Source organism: Kwoniella bestiolae, chromosome 8, assembly GCF_000512585.2.
Source record: "Kwoniella bestiolae CBS 10118 chromosome 8, complete sequence".
NCBI classification, from domain to species: domain Eukaryota; kingdom Fungi; phylum Basidiomycota; class Tremellomycetes; order Tremellales; family Cryptococcaceae; genus Kwoniella; species Kwoniella bestiolae.
The window spans coordinates 475,898-486,568 of record NC_089248.1 but is presented as its reverse complement, the minus strand read 5'-3'; the positions used below and the strand labels follow the sequence as shown (position 1 = coordinate 486,568).

At 45.6% G+C, this 10,671-nt stretch overlaps 4 protein-coding genes across 4 annotated transcripts; 2 read left to right on the top strand and 2 right to left on the bottom strand.

Moving 5' to 3' along the window:
• Positions 1-147: 147 nt before the first annotated feature.
• Positions 148-3,200, bottom strand: I302_108770 (uncharacterized protein; the record flags this gene model as incomplete). Its single annotated transcript, XM_019194496.1, has 8 exons — positions 148-1,593; positions 1,652-1,802; positions 1,854-2,124; positions 2,185-2,501; positions 2,576-2,756; positions 2,824-2,914; positions 2,983-3,057; positions 3,120-3,200. 8 exons carry the CDS (start codon positions 3,198-3,200, stop codon positions 148-150), a joined length of 2,613 nt encoding a protein of 870 aa, XP_019043332.1.
• A 330-nt stretch (positions 3,201-3,530) lies between these two features.
• I302_108769 (uncharacterized protein) lies at positions 3,531-5,572 on the top strand (the record flags this gene model as incomplete). Its single annotated transcript, XM_065870726.1, has 6 exons — positions 3,531-4,115; positions 4,172-4,418; positions 4,469-4,883; positions 4,943-5,099; positions 5,173-5,501; positions 5,563-5,572. 6 exons carry the CDS (start codon positions 3,531-3,533, stop codon positions 5,570-5,572), a joined length of 1,743 nt encoding a protein of 580 aa, XP_065726798.1.
• A 277-nt stretch (positions 5,573-5,849) lies between these two features.
• I302_108768 (uncharacterized protein) lies at positions 5,850-6,845 on the bottom strand (the record flags this gene model as incomplete). Its single annotated transcript, XM_019194494.1, has 1 exon — positions 5,850-6,845. One exon carries the CDS (start codon positions 6,843-6,845, stop codon positions 5,850-5,852), a length of 996 nt encoding a protein of 331 aa, XP_019043330.1.
• A 1,242-nt stretch (positions 6,846-8,087) lies between these two features.
• On the top strand, positions 8,088-9,825 carry I302_108767 (uncharacterized protein; the record flags this gene model as incomplete). Its single annotated transcript, XM_019194493.1, has 4 exons — positions 8,088-8,126; positions 8,207-8,986; positions 9,047-9,490; positions 9,565-9,825. 4 exons carry the CDS (start codon positions 8,088-8,090, stop codon positions 9,823-9,825), a joined length of 1,524 nt encoding a protein of 507 aa, XP_019043329.1.
• Positions 9,826-10,671: the final 846 nt, after the last annotated feature.

The following is a 10,671-nucleotide window of genomic DNA, read 5'->3' as shown; positions in this document are numbered from 1 at the left end:
CTATATACGATCTGCTCACATGCTCTGTACTCGGTATTGTATAAGTAAAATAACACAAAGAGTTGAATGGTATATTTAGGACAACGTATCAACGATAATTGCATGATGATGATGATGATGATGCGATTGCTACAACAAGGTACAAAATTACATGAAGTCTGCAGCTCCCTTCCTTCCTACTATTCTAGGAGCAACACTTGGCTTTTCAACCCATTCATCTAAATCATCATCGCCACCATTTGCCTTCTCCTGCTCGATACTTTTATCCTTATCTTTATCCTTATACTTCTTTTTCTTCTTCTTTTCCTCCCTCGACTCATCTTCATCACCTTCCTCACCCACATCAAACGACAGCACACCCTTCCTTTTCTTACTTTTCTTTTCCTTCTTTTCCTTCTTCCTGTTGTCGGAGGAGTTATCTTCCTTGCGAAGTGTGAAAACAGGTTTGAACGTCTGTAGATCTACTGGTCCTTCTTCCCTTACAGGGACAGGGAACGGATCTTGATACTTGCTCGATTCCTCTTTCTTTGCTACTGCTATATCATTCACAGTAGGCGCTTTATTTTCCTCGTCATCATCGTCATCCTCGTCATCACTCGCAAAGATAGCTTTAAAAATATCGATAGAAGGTTTAGTGTACGTCAGGATATCTCGTCCCTGATTTATATCATTGGCCATCCCCACTTCTGATATATTCGTTGGCTGTTTTTCCACCGCATCGATACTGTTATTTCCAGTATCATCCCTTGTAGTGGATGTTGCGGGGGTAGTGGTCGATCCAGGCTGATGTATGAACTTTGATTCCCAACTCGCATCGTTCGTTGGTAAAGGCGCAGAATCCAAAGTATTGCCACTGGTATTATTACCAGATTGTTCTCGTTCTCGACCCTGATTGGGATCTCCTTCAGGATGAGGATCCTTTACACCCCACCGTCGACAAATTAACTTGGTAGGGTACCAGCTCCTAACCTCCCTAGTCATCTTGCCGTACATCCCACTCTTCGCAGCTTGTTCTCTGGGCGTCAGAACTTTTTTTACCTCCATTACTTCTATTGTCGGTTTAGGCTTCTCCATCTCCAACTTGGCTTTCTCAGCGTCGAATATGTGTAATCCAGGTTTAGCCTGTTTCAAATCTGATACGGCCAGACTTGAAGATCCGCTCGTGAATCTATTGGACATCGCGTAAGACATTGGTCGGAATATACGAGCGGATGAGGCGAAATCGGTTAACTCCTTGTTGATCTCTTCTATCGTCCCTTTCTTGAGTATAGGGTTGGGTTGCTGGGTATTGTAAGTCTGGGATTGGAGGTATGATTTATATCGGTCTTGTCTTTCCAAGTCGTCGCCGTAGGGTATGAACCCTCTCAGTGCTGCTGAAGCTGTTCTGGGTGATAGCGGTGGGATGTCCACTTCTGTTGCGGCGGGTGCGATAGGTTCTTCGGGGGGAGGTTCGAACGATAAGGATTGAGGTGGGGGTCGGGTGGTAGTGGAAGCTATTGATGCTAGACGTTCTCGGTCTTTGGATGACATGTAGTCGAATACCGATTTAGCAGCTTTTGAAGTACGCTGCTCTTCACCTAGTGCTGCTCCACGCTGTGATCCAATGTGTCAGCTATACCCATTCGAGACTCGTTGCCACGACCTAGCTCACCTGTTCGAAAGTAAGAGGTCTTCCAGGTTCACCCCTTATCACTTCCTTCTTCACTTCCTCCTCGCCGGGTTTCTGATCCCATTTCTTGATGGTTCCCCACACTCTAGCTGAACGGGGCCTCCAATCAGGCGGTATCTCAGGCATAGCGAACCTAGTATCAAGAATGAGCTGTTATCAGGAGACGATTCAGGAGGTAGCTCACCATTTATCTGGCGGTACACCTTTGGGGTCCAGTGCGAATCCCTTCAAGACCGGCCGTCCATCATGCCATGTATCCTGCTGGACATCCATCCCAGTAAAGCGATTTTCTTTATTCCTATTCGATCCTGATCCCAAACCTGGTCTAGTTGAACCACCCATCATGATCACTTCATCTTCCTCGTCTAGACCATCAAATGCCAAAGGTCTACTCGAGGGTCCAGCTTCAGAGTATGGATCGAACTCGTCGTCATCCAGCTGCCTCGCACCCATCACTATGAGATTATCAACTATCAGGTCATACCTTCCGAAGTGTAGAGGACAGGGTAGCTTACCAGGTCTTTTCCCAGGTAAAGACCCCATTCCTCGTCCTTTCACAAACCCCAAACCCTGTTTATCCTCTTTCGCATCAAACGTCAATAATGCTACATCCCTAGGCGCATAAGTATGTTTCGACCCCTCTTCATCGTCTCCCATCTCTTCATCTATTCCCGCTCTGACTTTACCCATCTTCCCTTCCTGCAATTTCAACTTCCGTAAAGTCACTCTAGGTCCGATGCCTTGTCCAGGTCTCCATCCTAATTTCTGTAAGAGCTTTTCACCGATTGATGATCGAGAAGGGGCAATGAGAGATTCGAGGGTTGATGGTAGACTGTATTGATCATGATATCAGCTAAACCTTCTGTTTCGCTAAGTTGGGAGCAGGGAGTGAATGAAGAAGCTAACCTTTTCCCGCCCAATTCCTCTTTTGTACCCCCAAAACCATCATTCTTGAAAGTATCTGTATTCTCCAACTTCCTATCATCCCTCATATGCTGCAAGTCCTCCTCATCCATGAAATCTTCCGCTCGTTGAACCTTGTTAGCTCGGTTGGAACGAGACGATTTGAATGTTGAAGGGGTCCATCCTGATTCAACGTTCAATCATCAGCTGTGCGCTGCATACACAATTTGATACTTCGACAATTAACCTACCTTCCTTCGATCCTACGGAGTTGTAGTACCCAGCTGAGAATCCTCCTGTGAACGCTCCGTGGAATCGTCTTCGACCTTGTTCATCTCGGACCTATTCCAGAGAAAGATTGTAAGCTAAAGCCAGTCTTGTATGAGATGAATCAGGGGGATCGAGCTTACCTCCTGCTGCCATTCTGGAACATACTCCTGCTTATCTTTCTTATGTTCTGACAAGGCGGGGAGAGGTGTACCGATCTGTTATCAATACCTGTCAGCTTTGATTAACGTAGTTACTCAAAAGAAAGCTGAAATCTTACCTGTACGAACGATTCGTTCAGATAGGCACTGTTGAGATTGACATTCTCCAGCTCGAGCTTGTGCTTGAGCCGGGATGTCATCTTGAGTTCTGGTACCTCTCTTCGCTTGCTTTAACTTTGACAATACGTATATGAACAATAAGTCAAGAAGCGCCATCATCGATGTATCGACTGCTAATTGCAGTCAAGATGACAGTATAACCTCGGATTGCACTGTATCTAATTGAGTTACCCATTTTAGATCGATGGATATATAACCGGAAGTCCATGTTACCGGACATCGTCCGAACGGATGATGGTGGTGATGAACAGCTGTTTGATAGCGACCACAAGCATATCAACACTCTCTGAGCCCACAACTCCATTTCGCCACAACTTGATACAACCTTATGAAGCTCAAGGGAAGACAAGATGTCCTCCACAGCTCCAACACCTTCCGACCTTCTCAGCATCTTACCTCAATTCCTCACGACCCTCCAATCCTCATCCCCTATCTCCATTCCTCCGCCTACTCTTCTGGGCGCAATAACCCATTTCCTCTCCCAGCTTGATCCACCTCACCTGAACGAATTCATCTCGACTCTAGTCTCATCGCCTTCACTATGGTCACAAGGTGGCCTCTCGACAAGAGAAATCCGCAATGCCATCCGATTATCGGTCCCAGCTAGAATAGCCAAGATCAACCAGGAAACCACGGATGTATACTTCAAAAACTCACGAAGGAGAAGAAGAGCTATAGAATGGCTAGATACTTGGCTCAGAGCCCTGCCAGAAGAACAGGCCAGTGCAGGAGCCGGGCAAGTTCAGATAGCATTGTTGCAGGGTCTAGACGATGTGCAGGACATGGACTGGGGTAACGGTCGGGTCAAGTTGGAAGAGACTGTCGTACTGTCGCTTGCTGAGATGCCTGAAGATACGACTACACTGCACATGCAGGGTTTGGTAGGTGTGATACCTCACATAGCTTTGGACAGGCTACAAGCGTTAGATATGAATGTGAGTCTCGCCAATCGACAGATTCCTGCAAATTCATCGCTGATAGTCTATCCCAGACACTCTCAGCGCATATCGAAAGATACCTATATGTCGAGATGGATCGATTCAACGGCTCGACTGGTGAGGATATACCCAGCCTGTCTAGGGCACTAGCAAGATCTTTCGAAGTGCTTCATTCAGGTGGCCCGTCGAGTCGCAAATGCGCCAGGGAGAAGATTATCAGGTTCTGTGTAGACATAGGACAGAGAGCCGAGAAGCTTGAATCTGAATGGACTAAGCACAGTACCATATCCCATGACAATGGTGAGTTTATAACTCGCCTTCATGGTATCATTAGCTGACGGTTTATTCAGATGCCGATCCAGTATGGCTCAAGAACAAGACCACGTTCTTCTCCTTCCTTACAGTCGGTTCCACCATCCTTGACATCCTCTTGTCCCATCCCGATACATCAGAAAGCTATCATGATCTCCATCCTCCTTCACCCGTCAACATCGCCATACATCTCCTGAATACGCTGGGATCGTTCGCTTATCTTACGGACGCAAGTCAAGGTGGATTTGAAAATTACCACAAGGTTTTATATGGTTCTTTGGATATCATATCCACTCAGGGCGGAAGTGAAGGTGTCACCGGACTGTTCAAGGGAGTCATGGAGAATGAGAGGCTCAGTCATGCGAAAGTGGGATATGTGCTAGTCTTAGCAGAGGAATTGATACATCTTTTGGAGAAGAGGGAAATAGACGTGCTACTACCACTCGCTGAAAGGTATGTCAGCTATATTTTCGTGCTGCAACGAGCATCCTTAGCTGATCAACCGCTTGTAGACATGTGTATAGACCAGCTCATAAGTCGAGCTTTGAAGCTTCGCACGCGTTCTTACTTGCTTTGCTAAAATCCTCTGCGGAAAACTTGGACGGTAACTCGTCCCAAGCAGCGTTTTTCGATGCGCTGTTACCCAACTATCTTAATATCATCACGAAGGTAAGTAATGCACCTTTAAAACCATGGATCGTCATCTTGACAAAAGCTGACGCTATGTTCCCTTGCGACACAGCAATACACCCAGAAACTCATCTCATCCGATCAATTCCGCCAAGCCTTCCCTAATATCGTCGAATCGTCTTTGAAGCGATCTCCATCATCCACACAACTCTGCCTTTCTTACCTTTTTGCACTCCCGCTCAACTCCGACATACGTCAGATACGCATCACCGTCGCTCCTTATATCGATTCAGCTGCGCTACCAGCATACTTGGAGGACTTGGCTCAAATGATATTGACTACCGAGAGGCATTCGGAGGAAAGGATGGATCTATCTAAGAACGCTTTTGAGCTGGTAGTAAAGGATTTGAGCGATGAGAATAAGCAGGTAGGGATTGATTGGTGGCTTAGATGGAGGGATGAGTTTGGGGGACGGAAGGGGGGAAGTTGGGTTTGTGCGGAGTCGATTGTAAGTTAAGTGTATATCGCATCGTTGTCGAAGGTATGAAGAGATTCATTCATGCAAATTTTATCACGTCATACGAGGCTTTGAATTTTGGAATTGAATATCAAGTGAAGCAGTGTGATATTATAATTAGGAATGTGATGTAATATATATTCAAGTCCATAGCAAACCAATCATATCAACGAAGCAAGCGAAAAGATAAAATTGTACAAATCAAGCAATCAATCAAATCATCCAAAATCACCATTATTCTTCATCTTCGTCAATCGGGTCAATTCTCTACCTTAATGACCTTGTCTCTCCGTAATGGTCATCTCCCTCCCCCTATCCACCCAAACCACCTCGATCACCCCCTTTCTATCCCTGCGATTCAACATCCCTTCCAACATCCTCACATACCCCTCCTTCCCCCTCGGAACCTTCCCCCTAACCTCAATGATCGCTTCCTCATCCCCATTCCTATTAACGATATCCCCAATAATATAATCCATAGTATATCCCTTCAAGTACTTGTGTAGCCCCTCAGCAGGAATACTAATCACCTTGATTGGCGCTTTCGTCTCTTCTGGATCCGGGTGATCCCACGTAGGTCGCATGAGGAAGGGGAGGTACCATGTCGATGTATTGATCCATGAATGAAGTACCGGTGGAGTCTGAATCTTGGCTGATTTGACTTTCGACGAGTTACCTCGGAGTTTGTTATATGTCTTCATGTATGTGGAGTTGGCGTCGATCCATGTGAAATGCTCTGGTCCATCTTCATGGACTAGTACTCTCAAAAGTACACTAAGCGTATGATGTAGGGTCATAGCCATTCGATCGGTGGAGGTATCCTTTGAAGATCGATCCAGCATGAAGAAATTAAAACCTGTCGTAATCACCCTAACGGACTTGAGGTTCTCCAAGTATATTCCCTTCCTCGAATGATCAGCGACGAATATCTTGTGAAACAGGTTTGGATGAGTCCTGAACCATTTCAAGTCAAATGCAAGCTCTAGGTGGAGGTACGGTCGTCTCCTATAAGCGTCCATCCAATGTTGGTCCAGCCAATCCACGAGTTTATCAGGGGTATTGAGATATAGGGTAGTTTCTGCTCGTCGTTGGAGGGCGAGTCGACGGAATTGCCTGGATACGTGCGAGAGGTGGTGTAGTGTGCAGGGATGGTCGAGGTGGGTGAAGACTTTGTAGATGAGTTCAGGGGGGAGGAGGGGGAGAGTCGGGTCGAGGGGTCGGTGTGGTGGGAGATAGGCGGGAAGGCCGGTGGCGAATGGGCGGGTCATGTTGGGTGGTGTGCGGTTTTGGTTGTTATTGTTATTACAACGAAAGTTGTGGAATTTATGGTTGTGATGGTGTTAGAGGTGTGACGGCTGTCGTCGGCGGGGAAGAGGTGGTAGACAGGGTTGCGGGGGTGAGATGACCTTCTAAGTTATAAGTTGAATGTTATAAGTGTACAGGTCACCGGATATGCTGATTTCGATTTATCTTAACGAGATGAAAGAAGATGTGAAGATGAGAAATGAAATTCTGGAAAACGAAGAATTGGATAAGTTTATATATCTTACTTCTCCCAAATTGGCCACTCCACAAGCGGGTACAATGATTATACAAAGTATAGTTCAGATATTATCTGAAATTATAGTTCGAGGTGTACGATATGCGATTAGGTACTCTCCTGCCTCCACTGTTGCAGCTAGGCAGAAGAAGAAGAGGCTCAGTTAAATTCGGCAGTTCCTACCACAGGATACACCCACGGCACATCCATGAAGGTGCAGTGCTACGTACATACTCTGTCGGCTTGAACTGGACACTGACCTGAATCAGCGTGATCCGGCAAATACACGTACGGTCAGATGGCAGACCAGGAATTAAGGTTGGGAGGTGCCACTTTCGGGTCGTCCGAAGCTGTGCGCAGATTCAACAGTTGATACGATAAGTCCTTGGTGGTATATAAGTAGAAGAGTACAGCAAGGTCACAGACTACAGCGTTTATATATTCATGGCAAGGTCAAGTACTAGAGTGGATACAGTATCATCGGCCGCACTGACCTTTGATCCGAAACCTTATTAATTGATGGACAGTGATGGATGTTTGCGCCCGACACCTTTTGGAGGGTCCAGACCATCATAAAGCGTCTGCTCAGCGTTGAATGATACGCCGTCACCATCAAAAGTAAACAACGCGTACATATGTGCATACGAGTAAACTGTACGTACATTTACACGTTGAACGATATCTTGATAGGATGAAATCTATTCCAACCTGTTTTGTCTTGTTGGTTTACTTTCGCTTATTCTTTTCAACTCGAATAATTTACCATTGATTATCTCGCCGTCACTCGCACTCACACACTTCTCATCATTCTCTACCTCCCACATTGACTGGACTGTCTTCGACCTCGTCAACTACCACTGGCTCACTCCCACATCAAATTCATCAATATCTGTACATCGATTGTTCGCTCATCCACTCATCCCCATCCGCCGATCTCGATTCATCCTCCCATCTTCGAAACCCCGCCAACATGTCCGATCCCCATCTCACCAACACAAACACATTGCAAGTAATTCTTCCTCCGGCGGAACGCACAACGACCAAGCGTATATCAATCTCCTTCGAGACAATGTCGATCGATTAGAACAGGCGACCAGTTCACTTAAGAAAACGAACTCCACCTTGAGAACGAACGGCCAACGTGCGAAAAAAGAGTCGAATGATAAGATCAAGGAACTCAAAGATGCAAACGAAGCTCTAGAAGACGATTTAGAGGCTCAGTTGGCCTCTGCTGGAGATTTAGAAAGGAGAAACAGGGATTTAGATGCTGAGAACGGAGAGTTGAAAGCGAAGATCAAGGAGTTGGAGGACACCATTCAGCTTCACCATCATAATTGTTTCGACGAGATTGACACTCTGAAGAAGGATAATGAAGACTTAGAAGGTGAATTGGCCCAAATGAGGTCTAGAGACAAGGTATCATCGGAAGGGAACCAAGCTATGAAGAAGGATAAGGAACGTCTGGAAAGTGAATTGGCTCAAGCGAAGTCCAGAGAAAAGGTATCCTCAGAACAGAACCAAGCTCTGAAGAACGGCAAGAAAGATATAAGGGATGAAGTGGCTCAGATTAGGACTAGAGAAAAGGTATCATGGGAATTGAATCAAGCTCTGCAGAAGGAGCTGAACGCTCACCAAGTTCAAGCGAAGGGAATGATTGCCAGTCTGGAGAGAAGTAACACGGCGTTGGCGGATAAGCTTGGGAAAGTTACAGAACAGGTCAACGTTATCAAGAAGGCGAAAAAAGATCTGCAACGAGCGGTTGATGAACAGTCAACAGAACTCAGATCACACATGAAGATGTGGTTAGAAGACCACGAGAAGCTCACTGCTTCTTTCCAGGACATTCCGGATACCTCATTCATGAACCCCGTGAGTTTTTTCTTATTTTCAACAGACAATGGTGCACTTGCTAACTTTCTGAGTCCGTAGGATCATTCACCCCCAGAAGATACTCCTGCTTTGGCCGTGCTCGAACAGCCCGCCTCTGCGACAAAAATAGATACGGTCGTCCCATCACCGAATCTCGAGCCACATTGGGCGAACACCAATCTCCCCAGCGTCAACCAGCTTCCCAAAGCAAATGTCTGGAAGGATGCCTTTCAGGCGCTCGACGATTGGAGGAATTGTCAATACTTCTGGAGGATAATCCAGGCTCTGGTCCTATCCTTGTCCTTCGACCTGCCTGAGCGACACCGACCATCTGTCCTGTTACGATGTTCTCCCCATCCTACCAGCAATCGAAAGTCCCCAAAGGCAACGGCGCCACCTCCCCTTCAAATTTCGGTCACTTTGTCGAATGTAGAGATCAGAATTCGAGGCACTGTGGCTTCTGTGCTCGCCATGACAGACATCTATAGCTTATCTCTTAAAACAGTAAGCAGTCCCCTTCATTACGGGCTAATCATGTGCATCGAAGAGCAATAGCTGATGGCATTGAGCCTCTCTAGGGTCCCTGTCCCTCACCCCGGAAGCAAATCTTGAGGGTCTCAAATCCTGATGTATCTTGTCGTTATATCTTCGTAAGATTGATTAAACTATGCTTGAGCAAGGTGGATCAGTTGATCAGCGAAGAATACGAGATATCCGCATCGGACATTGATCCCTCACCACCAACCGAAAGGGAGCGATGGGAGAACTATCTACTTTGTCGAGACACTGCTCTCAGGATCGCTGAAGAGGAGAAGAAAAAGAAAGGTCAAAGCTCGTAGGGTTATATATTTTGGTAAGTGTCCAGCCCTAAGGTACACATATTTTATGATGAGGATCTTGGCTGACATACACAACGCACAAAGCAATCATTGTAGAAAGCGCCGAGCTCGTCACGGCAGCATCACCATTACGCTAGATTCCCTTTCGACAACGGATTATCCTATTTCCATATACATATACATCCATATTAACGGACTATCATTACTATATATCTTTCACCCAATTACTGTACTATACTCAGATTCCATATTCGATTCCCAAACTCCATATTTAGGATAAGATATTATCGATACTATGCATAAAGTGGTGTATATACCTACTGAATGAAACAACTTATGCCAATGTTGCAACTACCGGTGCAGTATCACCACAGATGATTTTTCATGTGCCAGCTTTCCCCTAACCTACAATTCAGATTGCCGCTGACTGTACAGTACAGTTGTTGCAATGCCACTGCAGTCCAATCTCATCGCATGCTCAATTGAAGGCAGAACTTCAAGAGACAAACATTTATTTCATTCGATTCATTCCATGATAATCAATATCCACATCTAGTGTATAAATCAGGAACAAACGTCTTACAATGATGTGTCATTCAAATCAAAGCGAATCATGATTATTCTATATGAAACGAAAAGGTATGTACAAGGTACAGTACAAGAGACGACCAAAAGAAATGCTACATGACTAATCGTATATTAACGAGTCAAGGCGGTTTACATGTAGGAAACAGATAATCATATGATGAGTTGAGACGAAATGAGATAAGGGATAGACAGACAGACAGGGGTATTAACATGATGTTTATTTTTGGACAAAAGACAATCTATATGGTCGAAAAACAG